General features: G+C 35.5%; 1 protein-coding gene across 10 annotated transcripts in view; it reads right to left on the bottom strand.

Moving 5' to 3' along the window:
- The window catches only part of SCAF8 (SR-related CTD associated factor 8), a 185262-nt gene that overhangs the window by 104029 nt on the left and 59455 nt on the right, over window positions 1-21778 (bottom strand). For all 10 annotated transcript variants that reach the window (XR_010413816.1, XR_010413818.1, XR_010413817.1 and 7 more), the window contains 10 exons: window positions 19044-19175; window positions 18648-18760; window positions 17050-17243; window positions 13850-13950; window positions 11383-11496; window positions 10025-10181; window positions 7579-7712; window positions 5832-5976; window positions 3072-3140; window positions 454-672 (listed from right to left, as the gene is read on the bottom strand). Coding sequence is in view for 6 of the 10 variants with exons in the window: in XM_045865792.3 (XP_045721748.1) it covers window positions 454-672; window positions 3072-3140; window positions 5832-5976; window positions 7579-7712; window positions 10025-10181; window positions 11383-11496; window positions 13850-13950; window positions 17050-17243; window positions 18648-18760; window positions 19044-19175 (1378 nt within the window). In the remaining 4 variants the exon portion in view is untranslated. The remainder of the gene's footprint in view (window positions 1-453; window positions 673-3071; window positions 3141-5831; window positions 5977-7578; window positions 7713-10024; window positions 10182-11382; window positions 11497-13849; window positions 13951-17049; window positions 17244-18647; window positions 18761-19043; window positions 19176-21778) is intronic.

Genomic DNA, 21778 nt, shown 5'->3' with positions numbered 1-21778 from the left:
TCTAAAGTACAAACAAGTTTTAATACACTAACAGTGGTGCCATAAAAGAGGACTTGCTACTTTCAAATATATTGATCTTTTAGACCTAGGTAGAGAATACTGGGTAAAAGTTATTCATACCTTGCTCATTCTTATCTTTCTTTAAGTATATATATTTTGTGCAATTGTATTTTGATACCAACACATTAAAGCAGTCCCAATAGGCCCAAAAAAGGAGGGGTAGAGGTCGAAAAAGAAACGTGCCAAAATCTATTACTATCCTGAAAAGAATGCCAACTTTTTTCGAAGAGAAATTCTAGGAGATAGTGATCTCTTTTTAAACACTGCAACATTTCAATACTGGTGCACTTAACTGGTTACAAATGCACGGCATCTCAAAATTAAGCAACACCAATATAGAGAAGTAGTGCTTATGATTTAACTATGTATTTCTGGGGAATTTATTTGTTTTACCTGATCTGGTGTTTTCACCAGAAGGAATCTGGTGGTCTAGAAGATGAGGTACTTTTTCTTCAGGCTCTGCTTGTTTAGTTGGAGGATTAAAAACATTTCCAGCTGGCAGAGTGGAAGTAGCAAGACTGCTGGCAACAGAACCGCCAGGTAAAACAAGACCACCAAATCCAACATCTTTCACAGTTTCTGGAGTCATGGATAATGGCGGCTGCACTAAAGCTGTTTAAAGAAGGATAAAATATATTTCAGATTTATTAGGCAAGCAATTCATGTGCTAGTTTAAAAATATTAACCATGACCAACCCTGGCCCTGTCAAAGTTTTCAATGGCTTCCTGTCCTCTCTCCCCAATTGTTTGGTAAGACTACTCAGTTACCATAACATACAGGAATTCTCTTCTGGTCCCTCTATTTTATTTATAACGAAAACTAACTTCTTAGAGTTTGACTGTTTTTATTTATTGGCATCTACTACCTAGCACATTATATAATAACTGATGCTCAAAATAACAAGTCATCAAGAAGAGGCTAAATGTAATTACATTGAGAGCTTTTTTTCTAATAAGGGAAAACAATAATTTTTGGAAATATTTTCATAAAAAATGTTTAGTAAAATAAGGACCAGTACTTAAAACGAAAATGCCAATAGTACAAAAAATAATTTCCAAGAATGTCAGTACATGAATTTCTGAATATACAGAAATGATTCATGCAGACTGACAAATATATACAATGATACAAATCTCCTCAATCCCCTTGAAATTATAATGTACTAGGGTCCTTACATTCATTACTTCTTGTCAAATGTGGTTAGAAAACCCATCACATTAAGAAGAGGTAAAGTGGACTACAAATAAAAAGGTATAAACATTCCATTTTAAAGAATGAGTAGAAAACTCCCTAAGTGTATATGTCATTTATATGTTAAAAAACAGAACTAGAGGAATATAAAGTTACAATTAAACCATCAGAATTTTTAGTCTAGTTTATGCCACAACACAGTTACATCATTGACTTGGGAATTTTAAGAACTGTTTTATCCTCACATTTAACTCCAACTTACCCGGACATACTGTTAGCACATAACGGAGCTATAAATTAGGAACAAAACCACCTGTGATCATGTATGGGAATTATGAGAATTAAACAAGACAGTGTAAGCAACTAGGAGAGTACCTGACACATGGATGTATTTCTCTTTCTCCATTCAAGGGATCCCAGATTTTCTAAAATGAATAAACTAAAGAAATAATTGGGAGGTAAATTCTAGGATGAATCTCTGAATGCTGAATTCAGAAATGGCTTCAGAACACTCTTCTAATTTTTAGGAAGAACAAAGAATTCTTCCTAATGAACCAAAATAACAAAAAAGAAGGATGCTAATCCTGTCAGAAAGGAAAAGTAGAGAAGGGCTTACAAATATAAGGAAAATGGATTATATTATCAATAGGTAAGTTCTCTGTCACATATACAGTCCTTATACTAAAGTCCTTTGATGTAGTCATCTCAAAAGGATAGAGAAGCAACTATGAAAGGTCTTGCTGTCTAAAGATAAAACAAATTCAACTTCAGAAAGTGAATGCAAGTGCTCTAAAGTAGAACTCTACTACTGATAAACACTAAAGAAAATGAAGAAGAGATGAAGAGGAAAGGGAGAGAAAGAGGAGGAGTAATAAGAAAAAGCCTCTTCCCCTTCACTCACCAGGTATCACTGGAAATACCCATAGAACTAATCACTCATCATGCTGAAAAATGGCACTTAAAGATAAGAAGTTAGCATCTACCATGGTTCTCCTGCACAAATGTACATCAAGATAACTAAATACTACTAGTTGTAAGAAAAGGTTTTTTTAATAGAAAAATTCTAGGTAAGAAATGTGGAAAAATTATAAAATTCAAAAGATTAGCACTTTGCAACTAATGGAAAGTAGATTAAAAAGCAATAATGATCAATGGATGAAACCATCAGATGAAAATTTGAAGGGGAAGTTTTTTAATGACCAGGTTCCGTTACCTGAATGCTCTGATCCACCTTACCACCACTGAAAGTGGGGTGAGAGGAAACTGCAGGGCTCCCAATGTGATGTCACATCAAGTCTACAGCACCCACCAGTTAAATACTGTTGCTAAAAATGCTGAAGCAGATTCTAAGCAAACCTTTGGTGCTAAAAAACTTCCTATGTACAGAAAAAGCAGAAGATAGAGGAACAAATTTGATGCCACAAAGAAGCAAAACCAAATCCATTGTTTGGAATCTTGCATACAGAAGTAACTGTTTCTTCAACAAATCAAAGACATAAAGGATTAAAAAAGAAAGGGAGGTCTCAGCAGGACTGCTCTATATTAAGACATTTAATACACAAAATAAACCACACAAAAGTGATCTGGGGACTCTTCTTTGAATCTTGACTAAAACCAATTATAAATGACATTTTGAGACAACAGAGCAAATCTGAATACAGAATGACTATCACATGTTAATTTTTTAGAAATCATTTAACAAAAAAATGTATTTGTCTAAAATTTTCATAATAAAAAAATTAACAATGATTTGTAAGAATGAGAATCCATAGGTCAACACTACCATGAATAAAGAAAATTCCCCAAGTAGAGAACTCACATGTTGGTACTACTGGTGGAATGGTGGGTGGTGGTACAACAGGTGGTGGAACTGGAGGTGGCATGAAACCTACACGGGGAAAAAAAGACCAAAACCAAAATAGCGTAAGAGTTCCTTCTTTTAACTCAAAGATTTCAATAGCTATACATGAAATTCTACATTCTTAAAACAGTCTGCCATTACTATGACCTCATACTTGTGAATATATTCTTCATTTAAAAACATCACTTTTAGGGGCGCCTGGGTGGCTCAGCTGGTTGGGCAGCTGACTCTTGATTTTGGCTGGGGTCACGATTTCAGGGTTGGGGGATCGAGCCCTGCGTCTGGCTCTACCCTCATCAGGGAGTCTGCTTAAGATTCTCTCTCCCTCTCCTTCTGTCCCTCCCTGCCCCACATTCATGAGCACACATCTCTCTCTAAAATAAACAAATCTTTAAAAAAAAATCACTTTTATAACCACTACCTTAATATTTGATCCTTAGTAAGCTAAGTGAAGCATAGAGATCCTTATCATGATCGTGTCCTATTTATTTGCTCATTTGTGGAAGTTCTGTGGCACTCTCTACGATGCTATAAAGTCAAAGATTAATATAAGCCAGGCAACTTGTTTCGTATGTTAGCTCAGTGACTGCATGGAGAGTTAAATACTGTATTTCAAGCTGTTGATAACACTATATGCAATAATGTCATCTGTAAAATGTGCTATTATATTGCTTTGATTTATACGCTATTTATCTACTAGATCAAAATATTTTCATTAGCCTTGGATGTTACTGTATTATGTTTTGAGCACTGAAATAAACCTTCAATTTAATATTGACTGTTTAATAATTTTAAATGTCAAATGATCAAACTATAAACCTGTTTCCGTGCATTTTTAAGATATAGAGCAACCATTAAATTCAATTTAAAAACAGTGGCTAAAGGGGCACCTGGGTGGCTCAGTCAGTTAAGCGTCTTTTGGTTTTGGCGCAAGTCATGTTCTCATAGGTCGTGAGACTGAGCCCCATGTCAGGCTCCATGCTCCTCGGGGAGTCTGCTTGAAGATTCTCTCCCTCTGCCCCTCCCCCAGGCTGGCTCGCTCCTCCACCCCCCCCAAATAAAATCTTAAAAAAACAAAAAACAAAAACAAAAAACCACAATGGCTAAAAATAAAGATATGTGATTTTCAACAAATGAATGCTGCACACTGACTTTACAAAGTCTAGGTGGTATGGTTTTTGAAATAATCCTTTAAAATTATCTTCTGAAAGGGTGCCTGGGTGGTGCAATCAGTTAAGCACCCAAACCCTGGTTTCGGCTCAGATCGTGATCTCAAGATTGCGAGATCAAGCCCCACAACCAGCTCTGCACTCCATGTGGAGTATCCTTCAGTCTCTCTCCCCCATCCTTCTGCCCCTCCCCTCCCCCTCTCTTTTCTAAAATAAATCTTAAAATTATCTTCTGAAAAAAAATTTTAATTCAGATTCCAAATACAGAAAATATTTGACAAGAATAATTTTCTAATCTTTAACATATAAAAAAGAATTCTTATAATATCTGCATCAATTTCAAATTATGTATTTAATTACAATGTGAAAATTTTATGTTATATGACAAATTACAAACATTCTCAGATAATGTTGAGGAATTTTTAGGAATTCTGTTCAATTGGTAAGAACTTAAATTATAGAAACCAAAGTATTTTTTTCTTACAATATGCAAAGAGTTCATGAAGTTCAAAGAAAGCTAAAAATAGCTTTGAAAAACAATGTATATCATTTGATCCCTTGTGCCTCTCCCTCATTCTTCTAACCTCCCATGGTCTAATACCAAAAGTTCTACCTCTAAGCTATATAAGCTATTATTTATATTTAATTGGTGCGTGTTAGTAATCTATATAGTTTCTAAACTAGAAATGCTGACTCAAGGAACCTTTATCAAAAATTTGTAAGGTCAAAAAAAGTATTACAAATTCAATTAGCATTTTTAGATAGATTATAATTTATGTCAAAATGAAAACCATGATTTTTAGGAGGAACAACCTATATAATTTAATGCATACTTCCTGATGAATGATGGGTGATAACTACAGAGAATTCTGATACAAAAAATTCAACATAAATTTTAAATTATTTTAAGAATATTTCAATGCTTTTAAAGGATTCCATTTTTTTCTCTGTCCATACTGGTCCTTCAACCATCTCCATCACCTGGGAACTTGTTAGAAATACAAGTGTCTTTCCCTACCTCAGTCTTAGTGAAGCAAAAGGAGGCCAGGCCCAGCACACTTTGTTTTAACATGCCCTCCAAGTGATCCCTATGTATGCTAAGGTTTGAGAACTGATGCTCTATAGCATTTTAACCTGGAAAAATAACAATTTGAATGATATTGTAGGGCGCCTAGCTGGCTCAGTCAGTAGAGCACGTGACTTGATCTTGCGGTCATTAGTTCAAGCCCCACACTGGGTGGAGGGTTTACTTAAGGAAAATAAATCCAAAAACATTTTTTTAAATGAATGAATGAATGAATGATATTCTAAGCAGAGTACACATAAGATGAAAATTCCTGGGGTGCCTGGGTGGCTCAGTCAGTTACGCATCTGCCTTCAGCTCAGGCCATGATCTCAGGGTCCTGGGATCGAGCCCCATGTTGGGCTCCCTGCTCAGTGGGGAGTCTGCTTCTCTCCTTCCCCACTGCCCCTCTCCACTGCTCATGCTCTCTTTCTCAAGTAAATAAAATCGTACCCCCCCCCCCCCAAAAAGATGAAAATTCCTTACCAGGAGGTGGTTGTGAAGGGTTAAAACTCGCTCGCAGAAAAGGAGGTGGAGGGATTGGACTGAATCCAGGAGGAGGAACCGGCATTGAGACAGGAAATGCTGGTGGGACTAAACTAACTGCAGGCACGGCTGGCGCTACTGGAATCTTTTGTAGATAGAAAATAAAAAGTCCATAAATCACCTTATCCATTAGCAACGATTACACCTTGGAACAACAAAAGGTAAAAAATTTCTATTTCTTTCTAAGGGAGATAACAAACACCATTATATTAAGTTGTTTTGTTATTTACCTTCTTGCATACTTATAACTGACTCTAACTTGGGGTAAAAGCAAGGCAGTGTTATTCAACAGAGAGTGTACATGGAGACTGAAATCTATCTTACATTCAAGTGATGTAAAGTAAGGGGCCCCTGCCTGAATAGTGAATATCATGATCAATTTTAAACTGCCACCTCCCACTAAGTTTAAAATACCCAGTTATGGTATGCAACCTAACCATTAGGAAGCAGGTCAATAAGTTTCAAAATGGCGTGAATTTCTCCTAAGTTTATTTTCTATTCCTAGCAGAGGTATTTTCTACTCATCCTAGGCACAGTAATTCCCAAATATGTATGTACTGTGGGTGTACCTCTTTCCTAAATTATGTATTATCAATGGTCTATTCAACTTCGTTGTCTGAAAGACATGCCAAACTTCCTTGTGCAAAACTGAATTCCCAAATGTCTTTCCCATGCTCAGATAAGGATAGCTTCATCTTTCCAATTTCTCAAACCCAAAACCTTACCTCTTCTCTTTCTCATAAGTCAAGTCTCATCATGCCATAAAAGCCCACTGGACACACCATCACATAACCCCTAATTAATTATCTGACCATTTCCTATTCTCTCCACTGCCATCAGTCTAGTCTGAACCATCAGCTCTCATCTGGATTGCTACAACTGTCTCTTTACTGGTCTCCCTGCTTTTATTAATGCCCACTAATCTATTCTCAAAATAGTAGCCAGTGAAATCCTTTAAAACCAAATCTTTTAAAACCTTTGAAGCCAGATCAAGTCACTGCTTTCGTCGAATTCCTCCAATAACGCTCCATCTCAGAGTGAAAACCAGAGTCCTTCTAGAACTCTCCCTTCCGCTAAGCTGCCTCTCATTCACTTCACTTCTAGCCCACTTGCTATTCCTGAAACACACCAAATATGCTCCTGGCCTAGGCCTTTGAACTGGATGCTCCCTCTGCCTAGAGTGCTCTTCCTCAGGTAGCCACATGGTTAATTACCTCAGCAACTTTAAGTTGTTGTTCAAATGTCACATTCTCGAGTCTGCTCTGACCATTTTATTTACAATCATAATCACTTATCCAGGCACCCTGATAACCCTCATACTCCCTTTTCCTTCCACAGTATCTCACAAACTTACTTATTTTGCATTTTCTGTCTCCCCTATTGAAAATAAAAGCTGCATAAGGGCAGGGGTTTGTGTGGTTTTCTTTCCACTGATGTATCCTTATCCCAGGTGCCTAGAACAGTGAATGTCATAGAAGGAGACCATGGATAAATACTTGTACAATAAATAAACATTTATATATAAATGACACCATTTCTAAAAAAAAAAAAAAATTTTCCCCAAAATTATTTGACTAAACTCCTATTCTATTTTGGACAACTTCCTCCAAGTTTTATAAAGTAAATACACGAGTAAAAACAGAAATGTAAGACAACACATTAACAATAACAAACACCCAACACTAACCTGTAACATAGCAACAGGTGGAGGAAAAACCTCTGCCTGGGTTGTGACCACTGTCTCCTTTTCAACTGGAGTTGGGCTCTGAGTTGTCTGCACCGTCTCTTTAACGGGTTCTGAGCTTTTCACAGTTTCCCACTCTAAACAAAATATTTGAAATTGATTTCCTCTGGATAGGTGCAAATTTTCATTTTATGTCTATCTATGTATTTATTTCGTCTCTACGTCCTTCATCTACCTTGGCACATCTTTAAGACATGTCCACAACTACAGGTGCCAACCTCGGTTTTGCCCAGGTAAGTCTGATGAGAATACTAAGGAGTTCAAAGAAGCATCACACAAGACACAAATGAAAGATACTAAAATACTTAGGGGATATCATAGATATATACCTCAAAGGCTGTCTGATATGAGGATCCAATCTTACTATCTTGCGTCACAAGGTACAAGGGGAGACCGACAAGGAAAAGTATTAACCCAATAAAGAAAAATCTTTCTGAAAGCACAGCTATGCAAAAATAAAACAAAGAAGCTCTCATGGTTCTTCCACTGGTTCTCCATCTCCCTCAGAGTAAAGATCAAAGTCATTATATTGACTAATAAGACTTTATAGGACTCTGTCTCTCTGTACACCTCTCTGACTTTATCTCCTACTTCTCATTCCTCACTAACTTTGCTCAAATCATACTGGTCTCATAATTTTTGAATAGACTTTGCACATATTGTTCCCTCTGTATAGAATGCTCTTTCTCCAGAGAGCTGCACATCTCACTCCTTCAAGTATCACTCTCCATTAGATCTTCTTCACGTAAAACTGCAATAGCTCCACACCCATACGGTCTACCCCCCCTCCCTGCTTTTTCTTCTTAGAACTTAGCAACCTAGAAATATATTATATAGTTTATCTATTTTGTTTATTATGTTTCTTTCCACTAGAAACATGGGTTGGCAAACTTTTCCTATACTAAGTATACAAGTTTACGAGCCATATGTTTTCTGTTGTACCTGCTCAACTGCTATTGAAAAAAAGTCATATAAGATAGGTAAACACAATTGAGTATGGCTGTGTTTCAATAAAACTCTACAGAAGAGCTTGCTGGCAGGATTTGGCCCATGGGCTATAGGCTGTGAACCCCTGTACTACAATGTGTACTCCATGAGAGGAAGGATTTTTGTCTGTCTGTCTCACTGATATAATCCCAGTTCCTAAAATCATGGCTGGCATACAATAGGAACTAAAATATTTACTGAATGAGTAAGTGTTTAGGAGAAATATCCAGCAAGAAGAAAAAAAGACCGACAAGATGAAAACACTGAAAAAGTGTTTGAAAATATTTGCACTGGCCTAAGGATGAAGATATCCTGAAAATTAGCTAGCTTACTTTGGTAAAAGAGTTAAGATGTGAAGAAATAAGCTATATACCACGTTACAATTATTTTCCAAGTATCCGTTTTAAGATTGCTTACTGGTTATAAATGCTAACCATTTTGTGGATTTATAACTGGTATTTTTAAAAATAAAAACATGAGTTAAAAAAAATAGGCCAGATGATCATTTAGTTATAAGCATTCTAGAATTGCATGAATCAGAACTACTAGCTCTCTAAACTAAGATTCTATTCCTGCCATTCTCAACATGGATACTAATCAAAATAATCTAGGAAGTTCTTCAAAGAAACTTCTTACATCCTCAGTTCTTATTTAACTTCAAGTAACTGAGGGGCACCTGGGTGCATCAGTCATTAAGCGGCTGCCTTCAGCTCAGGTCATGATCCCAGGGTCCTGGGATCGAGCCCCGCGCATCAGGCTCCCCACTCGGCGGGAAGCCTGCTTCTCCCTCTCCCACTCTCCCTCCTTGTGTTCCCTCTCCCGCTGTCTCTCTGTCAAAAAATAAATAAAATCTTAAAAAAAAAAAAAAAAAATTCAAGTAACTGAAATATTTAGTTTAAAAAAGTCTCCATGGGCGCCTGGGTGGCTCAGTTGGTTGGGCGACTGCCTTCGGCTCAGGTCATGATCCTGGAGTCCCGGGATCGAGTCCCGCATCGGGCTCCCTGCTCGGCGGGGAGTCTGCTTCTCCCTCTGACCCTCCTCCCTCTCATGCTGTCTCTCATTCTCTCTGTCTCAAATAAATAAATAAAATCTTTAAAAAAAAAAAAGTCTCCATATACTCATATTTGCTCTTTCTCTAAAAGCAAAACTTTTTTAAAAGACTTAGAGGAAAAATGCTACATTTATAGACTTTTAAAACACTATACTCTGACACTTAGGAAATAAGACCCATTAAGCATACACACTGGAAATGGCAGTGTTTCAGTTTTTTTCTCTTTTGGGGAGGGGTAGAATTCAGGAAATAAAATAAGCGCAATTCACCTTACCATGCACAACTCTTATCGATTACAACCTTTTAAGCATACTTTTTTTTAAACAATAAAACTACCCTTAGTGTTCTTACCAGTATTTACAGTTTCCTGGTCAATCATGCCTCCTTCTGCAAAACCTTCCAAGTCATCCACTTTAACTTTTTCCCACGGTATATACGTAACTCCAAGATCCACATCCCAGAATTGTTTATATTCTGTTTTTACACCTTTGTTTAAAGCCCAAGCAATCTATCAGGAATGAAGAGAAGAAAACAGAAAGCTCAGATATACTGTAAAAACCAGGTAAAATGTTCAAAATTATATGTAAACAGTGTAAATATAAATAAAATTGTTGGACAAGCATCACTGGATGCTCGAAAAATAATAGTAGCCAAGAAGTTTTTCCATGTTTTTCCTGGTTTTGTTTGTTTTTAAATAAAGCCCGCATTAGATAGCAACGGCATTTATAACATGGGATTTCCACTTCTTACTAAAATTAAAGAACACATTTCCAGAACAATCCAAATCTACTTCTCACCCTAAAAAGGTCAACCTACATTAGCAATAATTAGAATAGTTATCATAACTTAAACAAAATCTTGATAGTCTAGGAAAGGAGACACTTTACACAGAGGAAACTCTCTGCCATGAAATGACAAAGCACAGGCATATTAACCTTGAAAGTATTTTTTTTAATTAACATATAGTGTATTATTTGTTTCAGGAGTAGAAAGTATTTTTTTAAAGTTTTTAACTCAGTTGCAGAAACTGATGGAATAAATTATCTTCAAGTAGCAGAAATAAAATGTAAATTAGTCACAAGAAGTAAAAATGGAAAAATACACAATAAACACTCAGTTTAAAGACTAAGAGGAAAACAAAATTATACTTATTAATAAACCCCTCACCAGTGGCCTGGAGAACACAAGATGTTAAAAAGGAGGAAATAATAATATAATTAAGAGGTATGATTAGGAAACATTAGGAGGAAGTAGTGAATGAAAGATAAGCTTGGGGTATCTGGCTGGCTCAGTTGGTGGAGCATGCAACTCTTGATCTCAGGGTTATAGGTTTGAGCCCCACATTGGGTGTGGAGATTACTTAAAAATGAAAGAAAGAAAGGAAAGAAAAGAGAGGGGAGGGGAGGTGTGAGGAAAGAATAGAACAGAACAGAACAGAACAGAAAAAAGAACTTACAAAATGAGAAAGTTCTACTCATAAAATGGTGCCCTGGTTGACCAAGAGAACTATAAGTGTGATTTCAAAGAATCATTTGATTAAAGTTTTAGTTACTGTTTTACCTATTTCTAATTCTATAACTCAATAATACTGAAATAATAAGCTTTTCTAGAGGTTTTCCCATAACATTAAAATAGAAGATGAATCAGATACAGGAACATTCTAATAATCCAATAAAAGAAGAGCATGGGTCCCTCCCCTCCAGTCTCACCTTAATGACCTTGGACCCAATTTTATATGATCCGGAACTAAGTTTCTGAAGAGCCCGAAAAGCATCTTGTCGATGAACCATGCAGACGTAAGCACAGCCCCTGGGAGGAATCATCTATTAAAAAAATTTTTTTCTTTAGAAAGGGTAAACATAAGGCATTCATTCATTCTGACATTATCTTATGGTTTTAATGAAACAGATCACCACTGACTACTAAGATTGAATAGTTTTTCCCTTTTTTTTCTTTGGCTGTTTATTGGTACAATCCATCTACAACTAATTACTTAGTTTAAAAAGAATTCAAAACCTAGTTGGGTCTTATTCTAAGTCATAACATAAGCAAAATCTTGAATATCACATGTCAAAGTTTTCCTAATATACAAGAAATAAGCGCAATTCACCTTACCATGCACGGGTAAAAAGACATGTATACAATACCACCAGATAAAAAGAAAACAATATTGCATGGCCAACATATTTGAAAGCATATAATTTATTCAAAAATTGAAAGTATTTCAGTTTTTCCAAGTATCATACGGAGTAATGGGAGAAAGATTTTCGTTTGGGGGAAGTATCTTATCCTTAATATAAAATCTATAATCTACAAGAAATGATAACACTAAAGCTTTTCAACTGTATAAAACTTAATTTTGCCCAAGTGCTTCTGGACAAGGTTTTAACACAAATAAGAAAACAGCTTTAGTGTTTTCACTTTCACTCAGAGTTCACCTCAAGCTATTTTCCATACTTTAATACCAAACTTCTCAAAAAAGAAATCTAACCCCTACATACTTCTTCCTCTTTTGCAAAACAGACCCAACTCTTTATCAATGCACTGAAAAATTTTCTTCAAGCTTACTAATGACCCACTAAGTGCTAAATCAAACAGACTTTTTACTCAGTCCTCAAACTCCCCCAACACCAACTGAAAGGTTTATAAACTTTCCATCAAATTTTCAAATCCTGGATTTTATCATTAGCCATTCAATACATTTCAGTTCACAAAATAACTCAGTGCCTATTATTTCTAAGTACTATGCTCTTAAAAGGTAATATAGAAGAGGGGGGAGACAAGGTAAACTAATGCCCAAATGACTATGGAACAAGAAAGGCCAAAAATGTCACAAGTAATAGGACAATCCAAATGCTGCTTGGATTCAGGATCCATTTGAGCAGTGATTCCTGACTTTGCATTAGAAATCACCTGTGCAAACTGTGGCACTTTGATAAGAATCTAAGGACCCTGATCTTGGGCATCCCTACTTTTTCAACTGTCAACACATTTCTGACATCTCAGCTAGGGGAAAATCAGGAAAAAATTCAGAGGTTGTATGATCAAGGACTCCGGCAGATAGTTTATGTTTTGACAGGTGAAATTAAAAAGACAAAAGAGTAAGAAAAGCCTACAGCACACTCATGGTGTAGAGAGAGGAATATGAAACTCTTAAGTTGAAACACCCAACCAATCATCTATGTATTGTCTGTGCAACTCAGGCAAATCACTTAGTTTCCTCACTGGTAAAAACAATGGGACTTAACCAGCTTCTTGTTAGGTTCCAATGAGATCATATATGGTTGAAAGTAGTATACGAAATGGTCAAACAATTCAATGAAGAGTGCTGTTATTAATAAGGAAAAGTCAAGTTTGGTCATGTAAGGATCTAAGACTAGAAAGGAAAAGCAGCCAATTTCCTGGTAAATAATGTTAAAAGTCCAACAGACAAAGTATAAAAACAGTAAATAAAATCAGAGGATTGATGAATTAGAAGACTTCTCAAACAAATAAATTTCTATAAAACATTCCATGACTTAGTTTTAGCCCCGGGGGAAAAAAAACTGACCTAGGAAGAAGAAAATACTCCAAGAAGGAGACTGAATGGAGCAAAAGCACTGAAAAAATCAAGCTGAGGAGTCAAAGAGTTGCGGTCAAGTTCCTGAGGTGCTGTGACCACACAGGTTTTCTTGCCACAGGTTTGCTTTGAGAGGGAGACGTGGGGTGAGGAGGAAGGGGACTGGCAGAAAGACTGGGACCCCAAGTCCAATTGTGTCTCCACGACTACCTATGTGCTCATGTGTAGGTGATTACAATTCTGTGGGACTCAGTTTCCTCATTTTCATTACCAAAAAAGGGGTGTGGTGGAATTAAGCTAGGCCACAGATAGGGTCCCGCTAGCCCAAACGCTGGATGATTTTAGGAACCACGTGCTAGCTATATTGCTATGAAACCCCTAAAAACATTTTGTTAGAATTCCACTAAAAAAGAAAAATTAAGGATTATCTCAGCTGTTTATCATAGCAGCAGAAATAAACAGAAATTATTAAAGTCAAATAATCCTTATAAAGATGTGCATTATTAAAGGCAGATACTCTACTGGGCTCATTAGGAACCAAAGTGACTCTCTGACTAAAAATCCTCTCTATATGTAAATTTTTAACCTTAAACTATTGTATAAGAAGTGATACTTACATTAATGGATTCAATTTGTCCAAACTCTTCAAACAGATTGGTTAAATCTTGCTGGGTTGCCTTCTTATCCACCTGACCAACCCACAAAGTAGTACTACATACTGTCAAGACATAAAAGAGATAAATGACCTAAATCACACAGACATAGCTATTTCTTTCAAGCAACTGAAGAAAAAGCACTAATAAAAATAGTAAGATTTAAGATGGATATTTCAAACACTTAAGTGACATTTTTATCTGTTAACGCTTAAAATGAACTAAAATCCCAGATACCATCTACATCTATTGCAAATCAACCTCTTGTGTATTACCTGTTCTCAAGCTTGGCGGCGCACTTCAATCACCTATGGATACCTGGGTCTTACCCCAAAGGTGAAAGGTTTTGGGGTATGACAGACTGGGAATTGGGAGTTTTAAAATTCTGTATGTAATTCTCATAATGTAACAAAGTCACAAAAACACTTTTCACTGCAATCCTATCTCTGCACCTTTAATCTTTCTGTGCTGGAATGATTAAGTGGATGTTTCTTCCTAATCAACAGTTAAATCTGAAAACAAGCACCTTATCCTTAAGGAAATAATTTGCACAGAGATACAAGGGGGAAAAGGCTGAATTGGATGGAACTCCTTAACTTGTTATCATGAAAAACTTGTAACACGCTTTAACTGTGGGAAGCATTTCCCTTTAAGAAACAGACCTACACATGAGCTATCCCGCCTACTATAAGCTGTACCGTTCAGGACTCTGTGAACATTTCCTTTTCCTGAAAACACTTACTTACAAAATATTTACAAGAGCTGATATATTTGCAGAGTTTTAATTAATCTAGATTTACATCAATGTCATTTTTAAAGACAAGGTTTTCAGCCTTTTGATGATCTTTTATCTATTATCGGGCAGGGCTCAAGCAGGTTTTACTCTAGAGCTAATTTAGCATCACACTAGTGACTATTGCAAGATCTCTACTGAACGAAGGTTTTCAACCAGGTCTCTCTACTCCAGCTGGTTTGAACTCAATAGGTCTTCCAGACCTGTGTTAGCTTTAAGAATCACTCAGCTAACAGATTCCCTGGTAATGTTCTTACTCTTCTTTGCCTCACATAGTCTTCACCCCATGTACATGTAATTTAATATTCAACCAAAGTCTCAAGGAGCAATATATTAGTTTTACTCTATTGCTGTAACAAAATACCACAAACTTAGTAGCTTAAAACACAAAAATGTATTCTCTAACAGTTGTGGAGGTCTAAAATGGGTCAACAAGCCTGCATTCTTTCTGGATTCTCTAGGGGATAATTTGTTTCCTTGACAAGCTCCCTGCATTCCTTGACTCATGACCCCAACTTCCATCTTCAAAGCCAATAGTGGAGCATTTACCTATCTTCATCTTTCTCCTTCCATCTTCACATCACCTTTTCTCTCTGACCCTCTTGTTTCCCCTAGATTACACTGAGCCCTTCTGGATAACCCAAGTTAATCTTCCCGCACCAAGATCCTGATTAATCATACAATGTGATGCAACATATTTACAAGTTCCAATAATTTGGATATGAACATCTTTGGAGGACCACTACTCAACCTACCACAAACCCTCAGTAAATTTCTAGACCTCTTTCATTGAAAAGTTCCCACTGCTTCATTACTCTACCACATCACAGCTGCTTTAATCTCCCTGAAATACGTTCCATGTTTCCCCTACTGTTTCAAGGTAGTCTCTCCACAAATTTTTCCCACAACTTTTTTTTTTTTAAACCCAGAAAGCAATAATGAATCTCCCCCATCCCACGAGGAGAGGACACTAATTCCTAGAATATTACTGCTTGTTGATGTTTCATATCCACTGCACTATTCATGAATACTCTTTTAGGTTCAAAGGACTAATGGCAGGGAAATACTACCATATTTGTTTAAAATGCGTTGGGGCCACATGAAATTGATATTGCTGTGGAATAAAGAGAGTTTTGAGGTAAATAATGAGGGATATACTTTTCACTGTATTTTCTTATGTGCTTTCTGAATTTTCTTTTTTATTTTTTACTCATGAAAAAAACCATAGCAATAGGAAATAGATTCCATGGTCAGTAACTATGTAAATGGTGGAAGCTATAATATGACAAGTAAAGTGAGGAACTAAATGGAAGACTCCATATAAAAGCCCTATCCTAAAACTGGTGATTCTGAATGTCCTAATGGTAATCATGAGAAGGGAGGCACAGCAGAGATTTTATGGTCAGGCCTTTGATGTTATTTCTTTATCATATAGCACTAAAATGTTTGAATTTGGTCTCTCACCCTAAGGAGATAAACACATTTTCAGAGTTAGGAATATCAACATTATTAAATTAACAGTGGCTCTCATAATCAGGTAAGATTCTGGCAAGATAGCCACAGCTTACTGAAAATGCCAGAACTTAGTAAGAGGCTAGATGTTGCCTTTAATTATAAAGCCTGGATTTCCAGGATGATTCAGCAGTATAAGTTATACCAATTATTTATCTATCTCCATGGCAGAAAGAATTTGGAGACCTTCAGAAATTAGACAACCTGATCAGTGTTCAGCTCTTGGCAAAGAATGACAATTTGTTCCATTTTATGTACTTTGCCCGTCTGCAGCCGGTTTGTTCACCTTAGAAATCATAACTCACTAGGAATCCTTCAGGAATAAACTCGTACTAATTACAACTCACATTCCTACCAAGTGAACTCTCCTTCAAACTCTCACTACTACCAAATTTGTTCTAATTATACATTACAGATTAACATATAAAGGAGGGAAAGTTTGTACAATGGGAATCTCTCCCTTGTTGCTGATCCAGTAAGTTTACAATTAGCTTTACAATTTACATGCTTCCTTCAATAATTATTCCCCAGACCTGGTGGTCAAACTTGGTTAGACACTGAACAGAAATCACAGTGTCTATGTAAAAGACAGTAGGCCTAGTCCACTTTATATATTAGTCGGGTTCTATATTTTCTAATTTGAATTTTAAAAAATCAACTCTAAATGACCTCAGTGTTTCAGTAGAACCTGTTCTTCCTTTTTCTTTTCTCCTCTCTCACTTTACAAAAACCAAGGATAAAATTATTCATTTACCAAATTACTTTTCGATTTCTTAGTCTAAAAATAGTTAACTTTAGCAGTTAATGATTTTCTTAATTATTTGTTGAAACCAAAGCTTTGTAAAAGTATGTCACTTACCACTTAATGTTTTAGATCTAATTGGAGGTAGTCCCTTCTTCTGTCGTTCTTTCTCCCTTTCTCTCGCTCTCCTTTCACTTGAGTATGAACGTGATGATTTCCTCTTTCTTTCTCTTGAGCGGGAGCGTGATCGCTTTCTGTGTTTACGCTTTCGAGAACCAGATCGCGACCGAGACCTTCGTTTTCTTGGTGATCTACAAAAAAAATCTTATTTTACTTCTAACGACAATATTATTCTTCTGTCAAATTTCTCACTTCTAGGTGAGGGGGAAAAAACCACACCCACACACAAAAGGTTGTCTTATATTTAGCTACCTCTTAAAAAATGTTTAAGTAGAATGAAATATCAAACATGTATTTTCTCAAATCTATGTACTGCTCAGGCCCATACTGTAATAGATGTTTGTTTGCAATGATTCTTACTGAGACCAGGAAGAAGAGAATGAGATTCTATCCAGTAAGGGCCTTACTTTCTTTAGTGTCCTCCAATTCATTTTTCAAACAAGAGTCAAGAATAGGAATGAGAGACTGAAGAAAATAAAAAGATCTTTAGGTGATAAAGCCGTTATATTCTTAAAATTAGGAAACAGAGAATGTTTCCAACAGAGAATTAGGCCACTAAAGAATTCTGCATATAAGTTTTCAACTCCTAAAATTTCAAGGTGCTTGACTTAAAATACAGGGTGATACTGTTTCTTTTTTTCCTGTCACCCATATGCCACTGAGCTGCTTCAAAATGCTTAATAAGGAGGTGTTGTTAAGACAAAGAAGCTGCTAAGGTTTCAGTTCTAACACTGTAACTGCTTTAGCAAGGTTACTCACTGACATGAGATGGGTTTAGAGAGAGTGGAACTCACAAGCTCTCGTTTACAAGAGGTAAATACAAATAACCTCTTGAAACAAGTAAGGAATGACTGAAAAAGTCATCAAAGATACTGCCCCTTTTCCAGCATACACTGTTCAGATTTTCAGGGGTATTTATGTACAGAAAATAGAGTATTTAATATTAAAGACTAATGACTTAAAGTTTTAAGACAATTTGTAGCAAAAACACTACATATAAATAACTTCAACTCAAATTTGAATAAGCATGTACATTAATGAGATTTAGCCATGTTGAAAGCTAACAAAGAAAACCACAGGATATACTTTATTATAATCTGATACTATGCTTGATGTTTACAAAATAATTCTTATAGTTTTATTTTTATGATCACTTTTTGTATTATAAGATGAAACAAAATCTAAGAAATACAGTGGAATTTCTAACACTGTTCCTCTAAAGCTTGAGTGAACAGTTTTCAGAGGCAATAATATCCTAACCTGGGTGTAATCATAACATTAATAACTAAAATCAGGTATAATCCCAAATCCAAGTCTTAGGATATGGCTGCAATTAATGTATATTATGCAAATAAAAGCCACAGATATATCCAATTAAAAGAGAACAAAGAATTTTTCTGTTTTTGAAATTCTGAATTATTTCTTTCTGGAGAATATGTCATTTTAAGAAAAACACTTCCTTTAATCTCGATACAAAGAAACACAGCCAACTTTCAAAGTTCACACACAGCTACTCTTAAATATTATTGTAGAACCTTGAACGAGATCGTGAATGTGTTCTTGATCTTGAGCGAACAGCCACTTTCTTTGCTTCTTGTTCAAAGATCTCCTCTTCCACTCCATCTTGCCCTTCATCTATATCCATATCCTTGAAAGTCAGAAGAACAGCAAACAAAATGCCCGAGTGAGATGCAGTATATACTGACAATTCTGCCTTACAAAATATTCACCATAGTAGCATTAATGCCTAATATTTACCTAAAATGGTCAGTACAGAGCTTAAGTGTGAGGAAAAAATATTTAGGACATTACCATTACCTTACATAAAAATAAAATATTTTACATAAAAGAAAAACATTTACCATATTTTATAATATTTTCCTCTAATTAATTTTAGAAATTTATGACCCAGAAAAAGATTTACTTTTTACCTGTTGCTGAATATCTATAGAATCATCCAAATTCACTTCAGGTTCAAGGAAATGCTGTTGACTGCTCCCTTGTGATGGTGAGGCGGAATGCTCTGATCCAAACGTGCCCTCTTGACTATCCTGAGGGGTTGCCTATCGAAGATGTATACAAACACACAAACATTAAGAAACCATGCGTATTATTCAACAGAATTTAAACATACAAACTTCGCAAAGTTTTAAAAAGGAGCCCAACACATATAGAAATCCCATGTTAAATTATTTACAATCAACCTAACATTATACTTCTGTACAAATCCAAGTTTACTTAAGGGCATGGGACACCTCCATAAAAGAAGAAGACTGTAATAGAATGGTAAGATCAAGTAAGCCTTCAAACGAATTTTTACTTATGGAAAATATAAACATTATACTTTCAAGAATAAAGGGATTACATCATGAAAGATATATAATAGCACTAAGTTAAATGAATCTAGAATTTCAATGGCAACTAGCATTTTTGTAAAGTGCTATAAATTAAAATGCTATAATACTTTTAATGTAAAAGTATTTTATATTAAAGAACTAAGTCATTCATTAATGTATAGAGGCAAAACAAAGCTCAAATATCATTATAAATTAACTGATCTAGCAAAAACAGTTCTCAATTTGGGCCTTCCTCAACCTCCACCTCTAGAAATTAGCCAAACAGTATTAGGAAGTACTCTGAAATATGTAATACATTTCAGAAACTAATAAAAGTTAGGCAATGAAGACTAATTAAAGGAACATTTAAAATTTGAAATCTCCCCCCTCCTTTTTTGCTGGGACCAGATTTACAGCAACTGGATACAGTGACACTACTTAACGTGATACTTACGAGTCTGAAGCTGACTGAGCAATTACATATATTATGGTGTTAACTAAAAATGAGAAAACTAATTATGAAAAAGTCTCCCTACATAAACTTTTCTAAAACACCTCTGCAGGTCTTAAAGATTAATAAGAATAGTTCCTGGTGGTATACAAGCTGGGAGCTACTGTAGTAATTAACAGAGAAGATTAAGTAAAAAATACTATTCCCTTGCTACAAACTCTGTGACTGTGAACAAGTTACTTGAATTGTGAAATTTGGTCTCCCTATCTGTAAAAGGAGTACCAACATAGTGACTACAGGTAACAATACTGTATTATAAACTTCAAAATTGTTAAGAGACTTTATCTAACTGTTCCCACCACAGAAAAGTGATAGTTTCATGACATGACAGAGGTGTTAGCTTATTGCAATATATAAGTGTATCAAATCACAATGTTGTACACCTTAGTTATATATTGTATCTCAGTAACATTTTTTTAAAAAAAATCTTATTCTAATGAATCTAATATGAAAGAGAAAACATAAAAATTCAGAGTCAAAAAGAGCATTTAAAGAACCATTCCAAGTTTCTCACTTTATAAAGGAACAGGTTCTCTAAGAACAAGTAACATTTTTAGAAATAAATGAAACTAAAGTAGAAAAGACTTCTTTGAAAACACCTATTACATGCCAATCTGGCCAAAACATCAGTAAGCAAGAACTCTTCCCGAACAAATCAAACAAACACATTTTAATCAAGTCCTGGCTTATGTCTTTGAAAGTATGGTAACAGTAGAATTTTTAACACAAAAAGGGAATTTTCAGCTCCATCCTGAATCTGTTTGGTCCTAAATTCAGTATGCATATATTCTTCACATCATATTTTTCTTCCCCATTTATCTTAAGCTTCATATTCCCCCCCATCCTGTTTTTTTACCCTTATTTTTCTATTTAATGGTTAATTCTTGTTATAACCACCAAGATCCACTGCAACTAATTTTAGTTTTTGAGGTTCTTGTTTGAGTTTTACCCACTTGAAAAGACTATAATCTCATGACCTTTATTCTTTCTTAGAGGTCTTATTAAGAACGAGAGAAAATTTACTTTAAAATTTTATATGTATAGTGTAATCATATGTATAGTCTATGGGTGTAACCATAATATTATTAACTAAAATCAGGTATAATCCCAAATCCAAGTCTTAGGATATGGCTGCAATTAATGTATATTATGCAAATAAAAGCCACAGATATATCCAATTCAACTAAGGGACGGCAGGGTGGCACAGTCAGTTAAGTGACCGACTCTTGGCTTCTGTTTAGGTCATGATCTCAGTCAGGGTTGTGAGATAAGCCCTACTTTGGGTTCCGTGTAAGTGCAAAGTCTGCTTAGGACTTTCTCTCACTCTCCCTCTGCTCCTCCCCACCCCCACCACCCGTGCGCAGTCGTGTGCACGGGCTCTCCCTCAAAAAAATAATTATTTAAAAAATAAAAATTCAGCTAAAAATTTATCCTATTATCTTGCAATTATAGCACTAGGTCCATTGGACCCTTTCCTGTATCTAAGAAATGTTATGGGATCTTAGAGGTCTTATTATCCTATATACTGAAACATTTTGCTATTTTATCATCCTAAGAATTATTATTATCCATCAATTATTTCAAATTATTTCAAGAAAGACTAAAATAATATAAAAAAGAAAAAGCAATGTAATTGTCAAGAAGGGTGATTCAATAGTGAAATAAAATCATCACCATCCAGTTTTACTGCATTACCAAAAATACTGTATATTTCAAGAAGGTAAAAATGAGATTGGAGACACTATCTTCGTAGTCTGCTTTTAAGCTTTCCTTAGAACATAGCTGAATATTTAGATTTTTTCATTTCTGTACATAACGG

The sequence above is a fragment of the Mirounga angustirostris genome, unplaced genomic scaffold (assembly GCF_029215605.1).
Source record: "Mirounga angustirostris isolate CCGP_5_RB_7025 unplaced genomic scaffold, mMirAng1.0.hap1 SCAF_8, whole genome shotgun sequence".
NCBI classification, from domain to species: domain Eukaryota; kingdom Metazoa; phylum Chordata; class Mammalia; order Carnivora; family Phocidae; genus Mirounga; species Mirounga angustirostris.
The sequence above is the reverse complement of the archived record's forward strand: the minus strand, read 5'-3'. Positions and strand labels throughout refer to the sequence as shown.